The sequence below is a fragment of the Nycticebus coucang genome, chromosome 10 (genome assembly GCF_027406575.1).
Source record: "Nycticebus coucang isolate mNycCou1 chromosome 10, mNycCou1.pri, whole genome shotgun sequence".
NCBI lineage: Eukaryota > Metazoa > Chordata > Mammalia > Primates > Lorisidae > Nycticebus > Nycticebus coucang.
The window spans coordinates 117,775,084-117,796,625 of record NC_069789.1 but is presented as its reverse complement, the minus strand read 5'-3'; the positions used below and the strand labels follow the sequence as shown (position 1 = coordinate 117,796,625).

General features: G+C 51.0%; 1 protein-coding gene across 3 annotated transcripts in view; it reads left to right on the top strand.

Annotated features, from left to right (window-relative positions):
* The window catches only part of BICRA (BRD4 interacting chromatin remodeling complex associated protein), a 95,491-nt gene extending 77,211 nt beyond the window's left edge, over positions 1 to 18,280 (top strand). For all 3 annotated transcript variants that reach the window (XM_053604727.1, XM_053604724.1, XM_053604726.1), the window contains 8 exons: positions 10,466 to 11,101; positions 11,265 to 11,445; positions 11,702 to 11,811; positions 12,689 to 12,750; positions 13,399 to 13,547; positions 13,702 to 13,796; positions 13,984 to 14,086; positions 15,531 to 18,280. In XM_053604727.1, the coding sequence (XP_053460702.1) occupies positions 10,466 to 11,101; positions 11,265 to 11,445; positions 11,702 to 11,811; positions 12,689 to 12,750; positions 13,399 to 13,547; positions 13,702 to 13,796; positions 13,984 to 14,086; positions 15,531 to 16,615 (2,421 nt within the window). In that variant the 3' untranslated portion in view covers positions 16,616 to 18,280. The remainder of the gene's footprint in view (positions 1 to 10,465; positions 11,102 to 11,264; positions 11,446 to 11,701; positions 11,812 to 12,688; positions 12,751 to 13,398; positions 13,548 to 13,701; positions 13,797 to 13,983; positions 14,087 to 15,530) is intronic.
* The last annotated feature ends 3,262 nt before the right edge of the window (positions 18,281 to 21,542 follow it).

Below are 21,542 nucleotides of genomic sequence, written 5' to 3'. Positions count from 1 at the left end.
TATTTTTAACTATTATTATGGGGCCAGCACAGATTTGTCATCCAGAGGGACATGGGCTTAGGATGGTGCCGGATCATCTCCAAATGGAGGAAAAAGACAGGCAGGAGTAGGGGGGCACAAGAGGCAGGGAGCCCTCCGGCCTCTGAGAGACTGTTTCTTTTTTTGTTGTTGTTGCAGTTTGGCCGGGTCTGGGTTTGAACCCGCCACCCTCGGTATATGGGGCCGGCACCCTGCTCACTGCGCCACAGGCGCCCCCCTGAGAGACTGTTTCTAAGATGAGTCAGACGCAGGCCTGGGTGCTCCCAGCTAGTGACTTCCTCTCTCTCAGCCTCCCATCCTCTGCTTAATGCAGGGATGGTTCAAGTCCCTTCCTTCAAGTGCTGTGGTTCAAGCTGGGTGAGGGTGTTTTTGTGGTGCTGCCATTTCAGTGTTGCACATTCAGCAGGCGTCACTGAGCACCCGTTGTGTGCCAGGTGTTTTTCTAGGCTCCCTCCTAAGGTGACCAGCTGTCCTAGTTTACCCAGTACTAAAGGGGTTCTCAGGTGCAAGGGTTTCACTTTTAAAACTGAGCAGTGGGGGCTTCTCACTTGGATTCCTCCCTTCCGTTGTCAGAGGTGGTTCTCTTCCCTCTCTTTTGCTTATCAATCTTCCTGTTAATAAACCCTGTCTTTTTGGTTTAAAAGATAATAATAATAATACAATAAAACAGGCAGTCCCAGACCAACCAGGATGAATAGTCCACCCATTTCCTCCCTCACCATCTGGCTGCCTATTTGTGTTCCCGGTTTACTGCCCTGCTCTCCTCGCTGCAGTGTAAACTCATGAGACGGAGTTGTCCCTTCTGTCCCTGCTGTCTCCACAGTGGCCAGATAGTGCCTGGCACCTGGTGGGCACCCACTGAGCATTTGTTGAATAAGTGAATGGGGGAGTGAACTCAGCTCAGCCATCATACAGGTGCCCTCTGCATGCTGGCTCTTTGTCGAGGACACCATTGTGAAATCAAAGAGGGAGAGACATAAATGACCCGCAGGCCAGTAGCCTGACAGATGGAAGCATTGACTGTGGCAAGGAGTGCAGCAGAGGGTGCCCACCTTAGGGGGTGTTGGTGGAAAGGCCTCTGGAAGGGGGAAGCATTTAAGCTGAGGCCTAAAGGAAGAAGGAACAACTTCGTAGAGAACAGTATGGGGCAGGAGCCTTGCGAGGGAAGGTTGGGGGTGGGACAGACAGTATATGCAAAGGTCCTGAGGCAGTGATGAGCTTGGGATGCTCAAGGAATGGAAAGAGGCTGGAGAGGAGGAAGGAGAGAGGGTTGGAGATGTCAGGAGTCCCTGAGGTGGGGAGGGGGGTGGTACATGAGTTCAGACCTTGAAACCAACAGAGTTTCCAGTCAGGACATGGCATGGTCTGTTACTTGATTTTCAGTGACCCCTCTGGTTGCCATTGGAAAATGGTTTGGTGGGAAGCACAAGTAGAAGTCTGTGCGGTAGCTGGTACAGACGTTTAGGGACAAGGTGAGCAGTGGAAAACCAGGGTGGTGGCCAGGAGCGGCAGCTCATGCCTGTAATCCAAGCACTCTGGGAGGCCACGCGGGGTAGATTGCTCGAGCTCAGGAGTTCAAGACCAACCTGAGCAGAGCAAGACCTGTCTCTACTAAAAATATAAAAACTAGCCAGGTGTGGTGGCAGGCACTTACAGTCCCAGCTCCTTGGGAGGCCAAGGAAGAGGATCACTTGAGCCCAAGAGTTTGAGGTTTCTGTGAGCTCTGATGCCAGGGCACTCAACCCCAGGGTGACAGAGTGAGACTCTGTCTGAAAAAGAAAAAAAAGACCAGGATGGTAGCAGTGATGACAGAAATTGAAGGGATCAGGGGGCAGTTTGGCACTTCCTTATGGACTGGAGGCATGAGGAGGAGGGGGTTGTGGTATGAATAATGGCATTTCTATTTCTCAGTGCTATTTTCTAAGCACTCTGCAAGCTTTCTCTCATGTACGTCTCACAGCTGCCTCCACGAAGTAGGTAGCAGTATTATCCTCATTTTACAGATGAGGAAACAGAAGCACAGAGAGAAATGCTTGTGTAATTAGCTTGCCCAAGGTTACTCAGCTGCTAAGTGGTAGGGTCTGGGTTCAACTCTGAGAGTTTGCTGCTGGAGAAACTGAGGTCTTGAGAATGGCAGACTTGGGCGTGACTCCCGGCTCTACTTATTCCAGCTCTCTCAGGCATGGTTTAGTTACCTGTGAAATGGTAATAAGGCTGCAGACCTCACTCAGTGGCCCCACCCAGAGCCATTGTTCAGCTAACATGAGCAGTGATGGTCATGATGACCTTTGAGAAGGAAGGTCGGTGTGCCAGGCAGGTGTGCACATGAACAGATTCTTAGTCACAGGCAGGCCAGTGCAGGCAAGACTCAGGGCAGGTCATTCCTCTGCAGCAGCTGTGCCCACAGCAATGCCTGGCATGCCAGAGGTGCTCCCTGAATGTCAGTGAGCAAGTGGGTGGATGGCTGGGTGGACAGCCACATGTCCTCTGGGAGCACAGAATCACCCAGATTGAGAACCACTGTTGTGCGCATATGCGGCACTCCCTGATTATCTGAACTCCGCACTTTGAACTCAGTGGACTCTGGACCCAGATAAATCCAACAGCCTCTGTGTTTCACAAAATTAATGCCTGTCATTACCATGTGATGCACACTGGCCTTTACTATCATGCTTCCTCTGTTTTCTTTAAATGTGGGTTGCAGCCCACTAGAAGGACTCTAGCCATTGCTAAGGGGCACGCTGTGGAATTTGCAAACCACAATCTGGGGAGATCATTGTGGTGTGAGAGTTAGACATGGGGACAGTGGAATCTCAGCCCTCCCACATACAGGCTCTTTGACGTTAGGCAAGTTGCTTACCTCTCTGTGCCTCAGTTTCCTTACCTGTAAAACGAGGATGATAGTCACAGTAGCTACTTTGTACAGCTTTAGGGGTTAAATCAATTAATAAGTATATAAAGAGGGTGTCCCAAAAGTTACCCATGAAGTCTCCATACATAGGGAAAATGGGAAGTTGTAGCTCAGTATGTCTTTATCAACGAAATATTTTATTATTATTATTTTTTTTTTGAGACAGAGCCTCAACCTGTCGCCCTGGGTAGAGTGCCATGGCATCACGGCTCAAAGCAACCTCCAACTCCTGGCCTTAAGCGATTCTCTTGCCGCTGCCGCCCAAGTAGCTGGGACTACAGGTGCCCGCCACAACGCCCAGCTATTTTTTGGTTGCAGCCAACATTGTTGTTTGGCGGCCCAGGCTGGCAGCTCAGGTGTACGTGGCTGGTGCCTTAGCCGCTTGAGCCACAGGCGCTGGGCCTATCTACAAAATATTGATTACAAAATTCTACAGAATATTTACAAAACATTTTCTACTTTTTGGCCACTCTTTGTAAAATTTTATAATGGATTTTTTTTCCTTTTTTTATTGTTAAATCATAGCTGTGTACATTAGTGCAATCGCCTTATAATGGATATTTTGTAAATAAAGGTACAATTAGCTATCATTTCCCATTTTCTCCATGTATGGCAACTTTATGGCCAACTTTTGGGATACCCTTTATGTTAGAACTTTTGGGTATGTTGGAAGAACTACGAAGAGAAAGAAGCCAGGCTGACTTTATTTTTATTTTTTTATTAATTTTTCCAGACAGACTTTTTTTTGCAGTTTTTGGCCAGGGCTGGGGTTTGAACCCACCACCTCCGATATATGGAGCTGGCACCCTACTCCTTTGAGCCACAGGTGCCGCCCCAGACTTTTTATTTTTTTATTTTTTTTTATTTTTTATACTCGGCATATTTGCTATGTAATTTTGTGTCTTTTTTTTTCAATTACTATTATGTTACTTTTTTTTTTTTTTTTTTGAGAGACAGAATCTCAATAGCCAGGCGTTGTGGCAGGTGCCTGTAGTCCCAGCTACTTGGGAGGCTAAGGCAAGAGAATTGCTTAAGCCCAGGAGTTGGAGGCTGCTGTGAGCTGTGTGATGCCATGGCACTCTACTGAAGGCCATAAAGTGAGACTCTGTCTCTACAAAAAAAAAAAAAAAGAGAGAGAGACAGAATCTCACTTTGATACCTGGGGTAGGGTGCCATGGTGTCAGCCTAGGTCACAGCAACCCCAAACTTCTAGATTCAAGTGATCCTTCTGCCTCAGCCTCCAGGGTAGGGAGGCTAAGACTAGGGATGCCTACCACAGCACCTGGTTAATTTTTCTATTTTTGGCACATATGGGGTCTCGCTCTTGCTTAGGCTGGTCTTGAGCAGGCCAACTTTCTATAAAGAGCCAATAGCAAACATTTTAGGCTTTGTGAGTCATATGGTCTCTTGACAGAAGCAACTATAGACCATAGGTAAATGAATGAGCATGAGAATGTGCCAATAAAACTTTATTTATGGACATAGAAATTTAAATTTCATATAGTTTTCATGAGTCACAAAATGTTATTCTTCTTGGCAGTTTTTTCCCCCAACTATTTAAAAATGTAAAAACTATTCTTAGCTTGTGGGCTGTAGATTTGCCTCTTTTTTTTTTTTTTTTTTTTTTTTTTTGAGACAGAGTCTCACTTTGTCGCCCTTGATAGAGTGAGTGCTGTGGCATCACAGCTCACAGCAAACTCAAACTCTTGGGCTTGAGCGATTCTCTTGCCTCAGCCTCCGAAGTAGCTGGGACTATAAGTGCCCACCACAACTCCTGGCTGTTTTTAGAGATGAGGTCTCACTCTGGCTCAGGCTGGTCTCCAACTCATGAGCTCAGGCAATCCACCTGCCTCGGCCTCCCAGAGTGCTGGGATTATAGGCATGAGCCATGCCTCTTTCTTTTGATGTCTTTACTGCATTTCATAATACAAACACGCCATGATTTATTTATTTATTCACTCCCTTTTTCATGAATACAAATAGTTTCCTAATACAAATAGTTAACAAACAGCATTCCTACAAATATCCTTGCGCCAAGCTTTGCACACATGTGAAAGTGCTTGTATGGTAGATTTCTAGAAATAGAATTGCCGGATTTAGAGGGTAACATCCAAAAATTTTATGGAAAGCACTGACCAGTGGATCCTCCTCAAAATTTGGCCAATCTAGGGCTTCTTCCTGTATCTTCACCAGCCTGGAAAGTGACACACCTCCTGTGCTTTTCTCTAATTATGCATGAGGTTGAGCACCTTGCCATCTGTACACAGGGTAATTGAAATCTCTTGGTAACTGGATGCTGTGGCTACTAGGGAGGCTGAGTCAGGAGGATCACTTGAGCCCACAATTTTGAGCCCACAATTTTCAATCAAAGCAGGTCTGCGTTTGTAATTTGAATAGCTACTGCTAAATGACGTTTTCCTAGAGTTGTAGCAAAATCAGTTGTAGCCTGAGCAGTATAGCAAGACCCTATCACTTAAAAAAAAAAAAACTCTTGGTAAATAATACACTCATACATTCATGTGGTAGTTTTTTTTTTTTTTTGTGTGTGTGTGTGTGTGTGTGTGTGTGTGTGTGTGTGTTTTTAGGCCGGGGATGGGTTTGAACCCGCCACCTCCAGCATATGGGACTGGCGCCCTACTCCTTGAGCCACAGGCGCCGCCTGGTAGTTTTTTTTTTTTTTTTTTAAAGATTATTTTCAAAAAGATTATAAAAATAATTTCATGCTCATTTAGAGAATTTAGAAAATACAGAAAAGAATTAAGAAAAACCAATCACTTGTAATACCACTGTGTACAAGCAATTGGTAATATTTTGGTATGGACTTTTCTTTTGGTCTTTTTCCCTTTGTCTAGTTAAAACCTTTTAAATTAGGGATTTTATTCACATGCTTTAATCATCAAAAAATATTTTTTAAGACAGGTGTGAGGGCTCATGCCTGTGATCCTAGCACTCTGGGAGGCTCAGGCAGGAAGATCCCTTGAGCTCAGGAGTTCAAGACCAGCCTGAGCAAGAATGAGACCCTGTCTCTATTAAAAATACAAAAATTAGGTGGGTGTTGTGAGGGGTGCCTATAGTTCTTAGCTATTTGGGAGGATGAGGCATGAAGATCGCTTGAGCCCAGGAATTAAGGTTGCTGTGAGCTAGGCTGATGCCATGGTTCTCTAGGCAGCAGGGTAAGACTCTGCCTCAAAAAAAAAAAAAAAAAAAAATTAAAAAGGCTTAGTGCCTATGGCTCAAGCGGCTAAGGTGCCAGCCACATACACCTGAGCTGGAGGGTTCGAACCCAGCCCGGGCCTGCCAAACAACAATGATAGCTGCAACCAAAAAATAGCCAGGCATTTTGGGAGACACCTGTAGTCCCAGCTACTTGGGAGGCAGAGGCAGGAGAATCGCTTGAGCCCAGGAGTTGGAGGTTCTGTGAGCTGTGATGCCATGGCACTCTACCCAGGGTGACAGCTTGAGGCTCTGTCTCAAAAAAAAAAAAAAGTAAACAGATATTTTTCAAAGTATAGGGACCATTCTATGTCTCCAGCCCATTGCTGCCTCATTTCTACCCACCACCCCAGCAGGTAACTACAGGAACTTACTTTTGTCAACCCTTCCGGCTCTTGGTGCATACACAGCCGAGTGCAAATATGGATATGTCCAGAAGATAACCCATTATACACGTACTTTAGCAGCAATGGAGAGTTTCCTCCTTCCTCTGTTAATTTCCCTCTGAGTAGCGGGACCATTACTCATCTCCCACAGTAGGCCATTTTTTTGACTTTCCACACAGAGCTGCAGGAAACCACTGATTCACCTGCCATTTCTCACATGTGCCAATGTATTTGGTCACTTCTTGAAAGGCTGTTTGCTCAATCAAAGCGGTCTGCGTTTGTAATTTGGATAGCTACTGCTAAATGACGTTTTCCTAGAGTTGTAGCAAATTGCACAGGTTTAGACCCTTGGGGCAATGTGTCTGAGTGTCTTTTCTAGACATCTGGCGTATTGCTAATCTGATGGGTGAAAAATGGTACCCTAGGGTGCTTTTAATATGTATTTCTCTTGTTATAGTCAGGTTGAACATCCCTTCAAATACTTAGGCCTTTTGTGTTTCCTTTTCTGTGCACTGTGGGATCATCTCCTTTGGCTCCCTTCTCTCATCAGTTCTGAGTGATTTCTAGAGGTTCTTTATGTGTGAGAAAGATGAGCTTTGTCTGTGCTGGGAGTTGTAGACATTTCTCCCACCGTGTCATTTGGCTTGTGACTTTGTTTCTGAAGTGTGGGCATGTCTGCATTTTTCGTGAGAATGAGATACACACACAAACATGTATGTGTATATATATATTTTTTAGAGACAGAGTCTCACTTTATTGCCCTCATTAGAGTGCTGTGGCATCACAGCTCATAGCAACCTCCAACTCCTGGGCTTAGGCGATTCTCTTGCCTCAGCCTCCTGAGTTGCTGGGACTACAGGTGCCCGCCAGAACACCTGGCCATTTCTTTGTTGCAGTTTGGCCGGGGCTGGGTTTGAACCCGCCACTCTCAGTATATAGGGCCGGCGCCCTACCCACTGAGCCACAGGTGCCACCCAAAAAATATATATTGTTTTTGGCATTTTTAAATTTCTTATTTCAAATATACAAAAAGTTTCATGGGAGTGGTTTGCTCTTTAGCAAGCTCTTTATTTTAGCCAGATGTATTAATTTTATATATATATATATATATATATATTTTTTTTTTTTTGAGTCAGAGTCTTACTCTGTCCCCCTAGGTAGAGTGCTGTGGCATCACAGCTCATAGCAACCTCAAACTCTTGGGCTCAAGTGATCCTCCTGCCTCAGTTTCTCAAGTAGCTTGGACTACAGGCACCCACCACAATGCCTGGCTATTTTTTGTTGCAGTTGTCATTGTAGTTTAGCTGGCCAGTGCCAGTTTTGAACCCACCAGCCTGGGTGTATGTTGCTTCCTTCAAATTGAATGACCCAGCAGAAAGAGATGGAGAGTGCTCAGTGTGGGAGCCATAGTCTTTTTTTATAACCTAGTCTTGGAAGTGACATGTAATCACTTCTGCTCAATTCTGTTGGCCACAGGGAATAACTCCAGAACGATGTGGGGATGGAAGACTGAATACAAGGAGGTGGGGATTGTTGGGGGTTGTTGGGAGGCTGGTCCCACCCCACATTTACTCATTGTAAACCTTTGCTACATTAGCTTTATCATTAGCTCTCTCATGTGTACACATTTTTTTCTGAATTGTTCAAGAGTAAGTTGCACCTGTTATGTCCTTGTATTCCTTAATATTTTGGTATAACATTTCAGCCCTTGAGAACAAAGACATTCTCTATTCTTTTTTTTTTTTTTTTTAATTGAGACAGCATCTCACTTTGTCTCCCTTGGTAGAGTGCTATGGCATCATAGCTTACAGAAACCTCAAACTCTTCAGCTCAAAGCTATGCTCTTGCCTCAGCATCCCAAGTGGCTATAGATACCACAACTACTACTCCTGACTAATTTTTCTATTTTTAGTAGTGACTGGGTCTCTTTCTTGCTCAGGCTGGTCTCGAACTCCTGAGCTCAGGCAATCCACCTGCCTCAGCCTTCCAGAGTGCTAGGATTACAGGGGTGAGCCACCGTGCCTGGCTTCTATTCTTTTTCTTTTTTTCTTTTTCTCTTGGAGACAGGGTCTCACTCTCTTGTCCAGGCTGGAGTGCAGTGGCCAGGTCATAACTCACTGGAGCCTTAAACTCTTGGGCTAAAGTGATCCTCCTGCCTTACCCTCCTCAGTAGCTGGGACAGCAGGTCTGTACCACCAGGCTTGCCTAATTTTTTATTTTTACTTTTTTTTTTTTTATAGAGATGAGATCTCTCTATGTTGCCCAGTCTGGTCTCAAATCCTGGTCTCAGGTGATATACTCTTACCTTGGTCTCTCAAAGCACTGAGATTATAGTGAGCCACCTTGCCAGACCATCTGAATGTTCTTTATCAGAGATACCTGAAGGGGAAATTATTAGATCAAAGGTTGTAACTCTTTCCAAGTCCCCAGGCCAAGCTGTCTTCCAGAAGTGTTGTCTAGGGGACAATTCCACCAGTCTTGCACAAGAACCAAGGGCTATTCTCTGATTTCTCCTTGGAGATGGTAAACCTTCGGGGATGTCAGAATGGATGAATAGATTGGGTTCTTGTTTTGTTTTTTTAACTGCTAGAAGTTATTCAGGGCCAAGTTTGTAAAGGGAGCTGCTGGAAGGATCCCAGGACTTGGAGGTCAAAGCTAGTGATAATTCAGAAATCATGCAAAGAGATCGAGCTTTGGACTGTGGCCTTGGGTAGGTCACCTGGGTCCTCTTCCATCAGCTTTTTGAAGCAGCCCAGAAGTCATTGGGTAGCATTAAGGTGACAAGATGAGCACAAATGTTAGGCTTCAGTCCCAGCTCCACTTCTAACATCTGAGACTCTGAACATTTTGGCTCCTTGGCCTCAGTTTATTGTCTGTGAAATGGGCCCAGTGTGATCACTGCTCTTAAGGCCATGGAGGGATCACGTGGACCAGTGCAGGTGGCCAGCCCTATGCACTGGGTCAGCATGAGCTGTGACTAAGATGTTGGTTCTGTAGCAGCGAGCGAGCATATGGTGCCAGCCCAGTGGTGGCGCTCACTGGTTACACAGTGGCTGCTGCTGTTAGGATTCCTGGGGAGGAGGGTGCAGAGGAGCAAGGTGCTTGCTCTGTGTCTTAGTGAGGTGGCTGTGTGCATTCTGCAGAGCTGGCTCCTGGATTGCTGGCATGTGCATGCAGACACAGGCCTCTCCAACGTGTGGTATGTGTGCACACACGCACCTGTACCTGTGAGTTCGTGTGGCTCCCAGCCGGGCCTGCAGCCACAGCTACACAGGCACATGCAGGCAGGTGTCCTGGATATGTAGAGGCTGTGCCAGCACTCGGAGTCCCCCGACCCACCCTGCGGTTGTGAACTCAGGCCTGGCCCTTCCCCCTCAGTTGCTGTCCTACTCAGCAGCCCCTGTGGCCCTGTACACAGCACAGGCCCCTATGCTGCTATCTTTGCCTTAACTTAGCTGGATAGGCGGGTGGGGCCAGCTTCCTTGATGCTGGCCTGCCTGCCCCTCCCTCCCTACTGCTGTATTGCTGTCCCAGCCCTCTTGCCCTCTGGCTGGGCAGCTGGCGTGGTGTCCCTGCCGCTGCCACCGCTGCTGCTGCTGCTGCCACTGCTGCCACCACCACCACCCCTGCTGCTTCCTCTGCTGCTGCCGCCCCACCCTGCAGGGCTTGCCCTCTGGGGAGTTGGGGGGGGCGGGGACGGGACTGGAGGCTGTAGGAGAAGGGTGTTTAGGGGGATTGGCTTGGGCCTTGGGAAAAGGGGAAGGGGTGGGTAGCCCTGGAGAGGTCCTTAGGATGAGCTTGGGCTGAGAAAGGGGTTTGTAGCGAGCATGACTGGGCCTCCAGTGTCTTGGGGCAGTGGGTGCAAAGGTTGGTTCTGACCCCTGCCCCCTTCCCTCTGCCTCCCTCCCATGCCCAGATCCCGGCAGCAGCTCCACTGAAGGGTCCAGGCCCGTCCTCGTCCCCGTCACTACCTCACCAGGCCCCTCTGGGAGACAGCCCCCATATGCCCTCCCCACACCCTGCCAGGCCCCCTTCCCGCCCACCTTCCCGCCCCCACTCCCGCCCGCCCTCCCAACCCCAGAGTGTGTCCCGCCCACCCTCAGAGCCAGCCCTGCACCCTTGCCCTCCACCCCAGGCCACCCCTACTCTGCCTGGTATCTTTGTCATTCAGAACCAGCTGGGTGTCCCCACACCTGCCAGCACCCCAGCCCCCACCACACCAGGGCCACCCCAACCCCCTCTGCGCCCCCCATCCCAGCCACCTGAGGCGCCGCTACCCCCAGCCCCCCACCTCCCTCAGACCTCTACCACCTCTGCTGTGGCCTCCTCCTCCGAGACGTCTACCAGGTTGTCAGCCCCTACACCGTCAGATTTCCAACTCCAATTCCCACCCAGCCAGGGGCCCCACAAGTCCCCCACACCCCCACCGACCCTTCACCTTGTCCCTGAGCCTGCAGTGCCCCCCCCACCGCCTCCTCGGACCTTCCAGATGGTGACCACCCCCTTCCCAGCGCTGCCCCAACCGAAGGCTCTTCTCGAAAGATTTCACCAGGTAATCGCAGGCAGGAACCACTAACTTCCCCTGCCCCTGCCCACTCAGTCAGATCGGAGTCCCTCTTGCTTTATGGTTTTCTGTTCATCCCCAGCCCTGGCCCCCTGGCTGCCCCCACTCCTAGCCTATGCCCCCCACCCCTCAACCACCTATCCCTCCTCAGGTGCCGTCCGGAATCATTCTCCAGAACAAGGCTGGGGGGGGGCCCAGCACCCCACAGACCTCCGCCAATCTGGGGCCCCTCGCCAGCCCCACTGCCTCTGTGCTGGTCAGCGGGCAGGCCCCCTCCGGGACCCCCACTGCCCCCAGCCATGCCACTGCCCCGGCACCCATGGCCACTGCAGGTAGGGGAGAGTTGTGTGGGTGGGGGCTGAGAGCAGGGAGGATGGGCTGGGGCAGAGTTATGGGTCCCATGAATGGGGGTGTCATTAAGACCTCAGGGGACCAAGGGAAGGTGTAGGAGGCAGGGCTGACTCCCCAGCTCTGAGGAGGCCAAAGGGCAGGAGGAGAGTGGAATGGATACAGGATTGGGGCTCACATTTGAGGAAGGGCCTTTGTGTCAGTGACCCTGGGCCCTATCCTTCCACCTATACCCCCCAGGCCTCCCTCCTCTGCTTCCTGCTGAGAATAAAGCTTTTGCCAGCAACCTCCCAACCCTGAGTATGGCTAAGGCTGCTTCATCCGGGCCAGGGAAGTCCTCCGGGCTGCAGGTAAGAGGCCCCCAGAGCAAGTGCAAGGGCAGGACCTGGTTGTTGCCAGGAAACTGCGACAGGGCAGGGAGACACCAAGAATAAGGGGGATAGGATGAAATAGGAACATCAGAGAGAAGCAGCTGAAACCTTGAGAACAGCCAGACAGGGACAGGAGGGGGTGTGTGAGACCCAGACAGATGGTTAGAGATGGCAGAAACACTAGGATAGTTGCTCAGGGACAGAGGGGCACCCAGACAGCTGGATGGCAGTATAAGAGGTGGTTGCCAGGGGCGGAGCAGGTAACACTGAGACAAGGAAGGAGGTGCAGGGTCCAGGCTACAAGCTCAGGCAGGAGAGGTCAGTACTGGATGGGACAGTGGATGAGAGACAGGGAGGCCAGACTGAGAATAGACAAGGCAGAGACTACCTGTTGTATGCAGGGGATGGGAAGGCAAGCAAAGAACATAAGGTCAGAGGGCACAGGACCCAAGAAATTGGGAGAGACTCAGAGACCAGCTGTGCCTGGGCCAAGATGGGGGACCATGAAGAAATCTGGGGCAAAATGAGATGAGCTAGGGGTGCGAAGAGGACAGAGACCATGTAGATCAGAGGAGTTGTCATGGGGGAGAGGAGCCAGCCACCTGTCATGGAGAGTGAGATACTTAGAAAGCAGCCCCTGCGAGGGGACAGAGGGGACCCAGGTCGAGGCTCCTGCCTTCCTGTCGCCCTCTCCTCCCCTGCAGATTTAGTTTGATGGGCATGGGATCCCGAAGCTGGGGCTAGGCCCCCACCCGGGTGAGAAGTCTTTGTCCCATGCTGGAGGGAGAGAGTGGGTCAGGGCACTGGGGAAGGCTTCCCTGTCACAATGCCTCTCACCCGACTCTCTCCCCACAAGTATGAGAGCAAGTTGAGCAGCCTGAAGAAACCCCCCACGCTCCAGCCCAGCAAGGAAGCCAAGTGAGTCTCCACACGTCTCCACCTGTGCTTTGGGGGGTCGAGTGGAGCACCCTTCAGAAGTAGGGGGTCAGGCCTAAGTGCCTGTCCCAGCTGCAGCCCTGGGTAGCTGTGCAGTTCCCTCAGACCCTCAGTCTCCCCTTCTCCCAGCACGGGTATCTTTGCTCAGTGCCCAGGCCTGTGGTCCGTGTTGAGCACACAGCAGTAAATGAGCCCCTGCCCCACAGTGCGCAGGGGCGGCTGGTCTTTAGCAGGGGGTAGGTGGGGTTGGGCTTGTCTCCCGGGAGAGGAGATGATAACAGGGAAACTCAGCAAGTGGCAGGAGGCAGAGTAGCACGGGGAGCCTCTGGCTCCCGTTCTCTCTCTTCCTCTTTCCTGTGCTGTGGGGAGTGACTGCACTTCACTTCCCCCAGCCTCAGTTTCTTCTTCTATAGAAGGAGGATAATGACAGCATCTACTTCCTTTGGTCCTGGCCAGGGATTCAGTGGGACAAGCAAGCCCGTTTAGCACATGCTAACTTGCCTTCGGAGTATTCCTTTTCCCTTTGTTGTTGTGTTCAGCTGTGGCCTGGGACAAAGGGTCAGTGACACTGGTTTTGCCTGGCCCTCAACCCCAGCTGTGTGTATGTGGTCTCTCCCCATCCAACCTCAGTTTCCTGGAGCATTTGCACAAACATCAGGGCTCAGTCCTGCACCCTGACTACAAGACAGCCTTCCCCTCCTTCGAGGATGCCCTGCATCGCCTCCTGCCCTACCACGTCTACCAGGGTGCCCTCCCCTCCCCCAATGACTACCACAAAGGTGAGGCCTCCCCAGGACTCTCCCGATGTGTCCTGAAGGGCCCCATACAGCCCAGCAGGGCACTGTAAGGGGTGGGGAAGGGTGCATGCTCTGTGACTTTGGAGAACACAGCACCCCAATATCTCCAGCCCTGCATCTCTTCTCTTCCTCACAGTGGATGAGGAGTTTGAGACGGTCTCCATGCAGCTGCTGAAACGCACCCAGGCCATGCTCAATAAATACCGTCTCTTGCTCCTGGAGGAGTCCCGGGTAGGGTCAAAGTCCCCTTCCTTCCCAGTTGGGACCTTGCCCTCCTCTTAGCTTCAGGAGGGAGGCTGGGAAGGAGGCATGTAGTCAGATCACAAGGATTATTCGGAAGCTGCTCACATCCCCCTGGGTCTCTGGTGTCCCTCCTCCTTGCTTGTTCACTTGCCCATTTCTCTTCTCTCACCCCCAGAGGGTGAGCCCCTCGGCAGAGATGGTAATGATCGACCGAATGTTCATTCAGGAGGAGAAGACCACCCTTGCCTTGGATAAACAGCTGGCCAAGGAGAAGCCTGGTGAGAAGGGAAGGGAGAGAGAGATGTCCCCACCCTTCCTGGACACCACTAGAATTAGGTTGGAGGCAGGAGTGGGGTGTGTGACCTTACCTTACACCACCACCAGGTGGCGCCTGGGCTCCACCTTCCTTCGGTAGGAGCATCTGGGACCTCTTGCTTCAGACCAGAGCCCTGTTTTGTACTTCCATCACCTGTTCTACTTTCACCCCCTCCATCCTGGGATGGGGGAAGACTCTGCTATTTCCAGGGGATAGATAGAAGACAGAAGGGGGATCTCCTTAAATTTTGCACCTGAGGTTCCTCACCCTGGTCTCCCATCTTCAGGAAAGTATGTAAATCCCAGCTGCCAATTTTCCAAAGTATCCCCTCAGTCCTGACCCACATTCAATGCCAATCAAGTCCAGCGCTTCCCTTAAGAAAAGAATGGTCCCTGCTTTCTGTCCTCACACATATACCTTCATTCTACTTTGTTCTTGAGCCCTGGACCTTAATTTTTTTAAAGCAGTCATTGGTACTTAAAGGAGAAATTGGTGTGAAAAGCTAGCCATGGTAAAGGAGAGGCCCAGGGCAATTCTTAAGCCTCAGGGTAGTCTTCAGCAGGGTGGGACAGTTTGGTGGTTAGAAGCACAGTTCTGAGTCAGATCTTCTGGTTCAAATCCTGGCTCTGCTGCTTACTGACTGTGTGGCCTTGGGGAAGTAACCTCTCTGTGCCACTGTGTCCTCCTCTGTAAAATGGAGGTGATTATACCAGCTTATTATCCCTTGACCTAAAACCCTTTGAGGCCCTACATATTCTGGAATTCTTTTGCTTTTAGAAAGGTGATACACTCCCTAGACAATGTCTAGGAACATTGGGGAAGCTCTCTGGGGTCAGGCACTTAGATATTTCTGCAGTGAAACAGATGGGTATCCAGACTGACTGGGGTACATTAAGGCCATAAATAACCTCATGTCATTTCACCCCAAGTCTTGCCATCAAATGAGATACTTCCCCCATTTTTTCATATATATAAACTATATAAAGTCATCAAATGAGATACCTCCGCCATTTTTTTCATATATATAAACAATTAGCACTGTCCAACAGAGCTTTCTGCAGAGATGAAACTCCTATGTGTCTGCCATTCCATACAGGAGCCACTAGCCACTGGTGCTTAGTGTGGCTACTGAGCATCTGGAATGTGGCCAGCATGACTGAGGAACTGAACTTGTTATTTTCTTCTAATTCATTGAATCTTCTAAATGAGCCTCTCATTGCCAGTGGCATGTTAAAGCAAGCGGTTTAGAGTGGGGGTGGGGTGTTGGTTGGGGATTGCAGATAAAGGTGTCACCCAGTAGTGCATCCTGGGGATCTGAGGAGGGGTTGCTCAGCTCAGTGCCTGGAACACAGCAGGTGCGCCGCTGCCTCCTAACCCCCTGGGTTTTCTGTGCCCTGATTCGGCAGATGAGTATGTGTCTTCCTCACGCTCTCTGGGCCTCCCTGTGGCAGCCTCTTCCGAGGGCCATCGGCTTCTAGGCCATGGTCCCCCATCGTCTTCAGCGCCCGGTGCCTCCACCCAGCCCCCTCCACACCTGCCCACCAAGCTTGTGATCCGGCATGGCGGGGCAGGCGGTTCCCCTTCGGTCACCTGGGCCCGGGCATCGTCCTCCCTGTCCTCTTCATCCTCCTCTGCCGCCTGGTCCCTGGACACCGACGAGGACGGGCCCATGCCCTCCCGCAGCCGCCCACCCATCAAGACCTACGAGGCCCGGAGCCGCATCGGCCTCAAGCTCAAGATCAAGCAGGAGGCCGGGCGCAGCAAGGTGGTGCATAACACTGCGCTGGACCCGGTGCACCACCCACCCCCGGCCCTGCAGGCGGCTGAGCCCCAGCCCCGGCCCCCACCACCCCCACCCACAGGCCAGATGAATGGCACTGTGGACCATCCACCGCCTGCCACCACTGACCGCAGGCCGTCTGCCCCGGCCCCCCACTGCCCCCGCCTGCCCCTGCGTAAGACATACCGTGAGAACGTGGGGGCCCCAGGCAGCGGGGCCCTGGAAGGTGCAGGGAGCGGCAGAGCCCGGGCCGGCAGCCCAGCACCGCTGCCGACCAAAGTGGATGAAGCCACCAGTGGGCTCATCCGTGAGCTGGCCGCAGTGGAGGACGAGCTATACCAGCGTGTGCTGAAGGGGGCTCCACCAGAGCCCACGGCCAGTGCCGGGCAGGGAGGGGGTAGCGGGGATCCGGGCTGGGAGGCCCCCCCGTTGCCCCCAGCCAAACGGCGGAAGTCTGAATCGCCCGACGTGGACCAGGCCAGCTTCTCTAGTGACAGCCCGCAGGACGACACGCTCACGGAACACCTCCAGAGTGCCATCGACAGCATCCTGAACCTCCAGCAGGCCCCTGGGCGGACACCCGCACCCCCGTATCCCCATGGCACCCCGGCAGCAGTCGCACCCACCTCCCCATCGCCCCTGCACAGGCCCGAGGCCTACCCGCCCTCCAGTCACAACGGCGGCCTTGGCGCCAGGACGTTGAACAGATAACACCCGGCTGGACTTCCCTTCCCCATCACTTGCTCTGCACGGACGCCAGGGGCAGCTGGGCATCTGACCTCAGCCTCCTGGGGACACGAGCCGGGGATCCCCTGACAGTTTTTCTTGCCTAAGTTATTTGAGTCACAAAGGCCTCTTTCCATGCCTCCTGCTTCAGCTGGGTTGTTGGGGGCTGGGGATGGTGGGTCGGATTTAGGGGAGGGGCTGTCATGTAAACTGTACCCTTTGCCAAATGAGGGACAATCTGGTGTGTCAGTTCCTGTTTCTTCCCACCTCCAGGCACACTCCACCACTCTGTCCCGGGGACACGTGTTTGTTTGCCAGGGGTGGGGGCACCTAGTGGCTCTCACTGCTCCAGGTAATGGTCTTGTCCGTGTTGCTCCTGGGTCACATTGGAAGGGCACTTGGAGCTGCCAGGTCCTTCCACACAGGCTCAGCCTCTTCCCACTGCCCCCACGGGCTATTAAAGGAAATCAGAGAGGGGGTGGTGGGCTATAAAAGGAAACCAGAGAAGGGATGGTAGGAGCCAACTTCTTGGAGCACTGTGCCCTGGGGCACCTGTGTCGTTTTCATGGGTGCACATCCAGCTGCCTGACTTATGTCTCCATACACTGTGCTCGAGTGAGTGAGAGAGAGAGAGATTTCCTAAGCTCCTACCCCTCTACTTTGAAATCTGAGCAAAACAAGAAACCAGGTCCCCTCCCCAGCCAGTCTTCCCTGTGTTCTTCCTGCCTCCAGCCTCCTGCGCCACATTTTGAAATCTTGGAGACAAAACTAGTACTGTAAGATAAATTTTTTTGTACTGTATTTATTGTGTATAACAATTTTTTTAAAGGAGAATTCTGTACATTTAGAACTCTTGTAAATTAAAAATGGATCCTTTTTTTAAAACTGTACTCATGCCCCCTTGGCCCCATTGCTTTTGAGTATTTCAGGGTTGGTGTTTGGGCTCTATTACTCTCTCCTAGGGCTTCTAGAACTAAGTGCCACAAATGGGGGAAGAGGAGGGTGCTTAAGACAACAGACATTTATTCTCTCCCAATCCTGAAGCATAGAAACAGCTTGGTGGTAGGGCCACACCCCAGGTGAGGATTTTCCCTAGCTTGTCTCGGTTTCTGGTAGCCCCGAGTGTACCTGACTGTGGCTGCATCTGGCCATTTCCCCTCTGTCTCTTCTAAGAACACCAGCCATATTGGGTCACAGCCTACTCTACTCCAGCATGACTTTGTTCTGACTTGGTTACATCTGCAGAGACCTTATTTCCAAATGAGGTCACATTCACAGGTACTAGGGGTTAGGACATGAACATACCTTTCTTGAGGACACAATTGATGATACTAAGGGGGTGGATAAGGTAGCTGCTAATCCCTGGGACACCATCATTTGAAATATCACCCCTTTCTCCTGGGCGGAGAATTTGGAGAGCAGAGCCTGAGCTGGGTTTACTCATCTCTCTTCCCTTCAGTTAGCACCTTGTGCAGTGAACAACCTGCACAACTGCACACTATGGCCTTCAGAATCAGATGGGAGGGGAAGGTATCTTTGAAAAGGTGACATTCGAGGGTGGCGCCTGTGGCTCAGTGAGTAGGGCGCCGGCCCCATATACCGAGGGTAGAGGGTTCAAACCCGGCCTCGGCCAAACTGCAACCAAAAAAACAGCCGGGCGCCTGTAGTCCCAGCTGCTCGGGAGGCTGAGACAAGAGAATCACGTAAGCCCAAAAGCTGGAGGTTGCTGTGAGCCGTGTGACGTCATGGCACTCTACCGAGGGCGGTAAAGTGAGACTCTGTCTCTACAAAACAAAAAAAGAAAGAAAGGAAAGGTGACATTTGAGCACAGACATGCATGAACAAAGGGAGGGAGACATGGGGGGTTTCTGGGGGAAGAGCATCCAAAGGGCAGGAACAGTCAGTACAAAGCCCGGAGGCAGGAGAGCTTCCCAGGGAGTGCTGAGGAACAGCGAAAAGTCCAGTGCGGGAGGGCGGGGGGGAGTGGAGGCTGAGAGATGAGGTACAAGTCCTGAGGTAAGGTCAGAGGGAACAAAGGGAGCCTGATCGTTAGGACCTTGTGTTCCCTGTAGCGATGATTTAGCTCTCATCTGTGGGAGGCTGGACCCACCCAGTGTGCGGAGCTGACGTTGGTTCGCTGGCGCCCTCTGGCGGCCGCCTGGGGAACAGGCAAGGGACGCGAGAGGAAACAGCAAACGCAGCGAGGAGGCCACAGCACCAAGTCCAGGGGCGTAGTGACAGTGCGTGGGCCTGGGTGATGTGCCCCGTTTCTCTGCGGGCTCCCGGGAGTATTTGTGGGTGGGAAGCTGAAATACGGAGTCGCAGAGGGATGGACCATTTCCCTTCCCAGCTCCAGACCTAAGTGTGAAATAAAACACGGTAGGAAAAAGGCAAACTCCCGGCGGCGCTGCCCCAATAGATTCCTTATAACTATGCACAAAGGTTGGCTCATGACTTTTACAGACCCTGGGCCTCGGTTCTGGAAAGGTGACTTTGGAGGAAAGGAAGGCGCCGAATAAGGTTTTTGAGCACGTAACCACGTGGGTTATCTTTTTTTTTTTTTTTTTTTGTAGAGACAGAGTTTCACTTTATTGCCCTCAGTAGAGTGCCGTGGCGTCACACGGCTCACAGCAACCTCCAACTCCTGGGCTTAGGCGATTCTCCTGCCTCAGCCTCCCTAGTAGCTGGGACTACAGGCGCGCGCCACAACGCCCGGCTATTTTTTTGTTGCAGTTTGGCCGGGGCTGGGTTTGAACCTGCCACCCTCGGTATATGGGGCCGGCTCCCTGCTCACTGAGCCACAGGCGCCGCCCCCACGTGGGTTATCTTATTTGGTCTTTGGCAGTTCCTGTGTGGGAACTGATACCCCATCTTGCAGGTGGGGAAAGTGAGGCCCAGAAGACATAGTAAGGGCAGGCTGGCCGGAGCATACCTCACTTCCTGGGAGCACAGCGCCAAAGTAAGGCCTTTCCGAGCAGAGCACGGAGCAGCCAGAGACCAGTGGGCCCCTGAGGAAGCCAAAACTGAGCTGAGCTTCTACACAGCTCTCAGAGCCCGACTGAGATGCCTGCTCCCAGATGCTAGCATCAGCTCTGTGACTGTAGGTTCTTCTTTCCCACAGCTCATTTCCCCGTCATCCAGAAATGAGAGAGCAGCTCATGGTTACCTCTTGACCAAGTCACCTGGACACCGATCATAACTCAGACCCAAATCTAACGCATCCAAGCTTTATCCACTTGACTACTGACCCTTTAAAATTTATTTTTTTAAAAATTGCCATAAAACATGCATAATATGCAAGTTTCCATATTAGCCACTTTTTTTGTTGTTGTTGTTGTTTTGCAGTTTTTGGCCAGGGCTGGGTTTGAACCTGCCACCTCCAGCATATGGGGCCAGTGCCCTACTCCTTTGAGCCACAGGCGCTGCCCCATATTAGCCACTTTTAAATGTACAGTTGGACCGTGTTAAGTCCATTGCTCAGCAACCATCACCACCATCCATCTCCAGAACTTTCTCATGATCCCCAAGAGAAATTCTATACCTATTAAATACTAACTCTCCATTCTTCCCTCCCCCAGCCTCTGGAAACCGCCATTCTACTTTTTTGTCTCTATGAATTTGACTACCCTGTATGAGGGGGAATCATCATGTTGTATTTATCCCTTTGTGAGAGGCTTATTTCACATGGCATATAATCTTCCAGGTCCTTCTGTGCTATAGCATATATCAGAATTTCTCCTTTCACACAGAAGGAACGATGATCTGTAGTCAGAAAAGTTACTGCAGCTTAAACAGGAAACTCTACTTGTTCAGGACTGTCATAGCCACAGTTTGCAAAAAGTGCAGCTATTGATTAATGCAATGTAGTGTCAATTAGATGTACATTCCTGAGGTCTTTTATCTGTCGTAGCTTTGTCTTTTTCTCTTTTTCTTTTCATTACATCAGGTTGCCCTGTAAATTGTGGTAGTGGTACCAGGAATAAAAAAAAAAAAAAAAAAAGCATTTCTCCATTCAGTTTTGACAGAGGAGGAAGAAGGGAGCTGGGGGAAAAAATGAGATTGTGCCTTGGGCAAGTGGCACCAGTGGCTGCAAGGACGTCAGGAAAGTTGATGACAACCCAGGACCTTAGAGACTCCCCAATTCAGAGAGCAGGGGGACCCGTGACAAGACAGCAGGCAGTCCCCCAGTGTTATTCAGGGCTCAAATGGCATGTAATGATGCAAGATGGTGTCGACAAGGTGTTTTTTCACTCCATAGTCCCCTTCCTAGAATGATGTATTTAAATGCAGCATAAAAGGTAATCTCAGCACTTTGGGAGGCTGAGGCAAAGGCAAGAAGATTGCTTGAGGCCAGGAGTTTGAGCCCCTGTAATGAGTCAGGCACCTTGGTAGGCTCTGAGGACACAACAGGGATCCACCCAGTTGGAATAATAATTTCCTTACAAGAAAAAATAAATTAAAAGTTTTTAAATTAAGGCTCAGCACCTATAGCCCAAGCGGCTAAGGTGCCAGCCACATACACTGGAGCTGGTGGGTTTGAATCCAGCCCTGGTCCGCCAAACAACAATGACAACCATAACCAAAAAATAGCCGGACATGGGCGGTGCCTGTGGCTCAGTGAATAGGGCGCCGGCCCCATATGGCGAGGGTGGCGGGTTCAAACCCAGCCCCGGCCAAACTGCAACAAAAAAATAGCCGGGCGTTGTGGTGGGCGCCTGTGGTCCCAGCTGCTCGGGAGGCTGAGGCAGGAGAATCACGTAAGCCCAAGAGTTAGAGGTTGCTGTGAGCAGTGTGACGCCACGGCACCCTACCAGAGGGCGGTACAGTGAGACTCTGTCTCTACAAAAAAAATAAAAATAATAATAGCCGGACATTGTGGTGGGTGCCTGTAATCCCAGCTACTTGGGAGGCT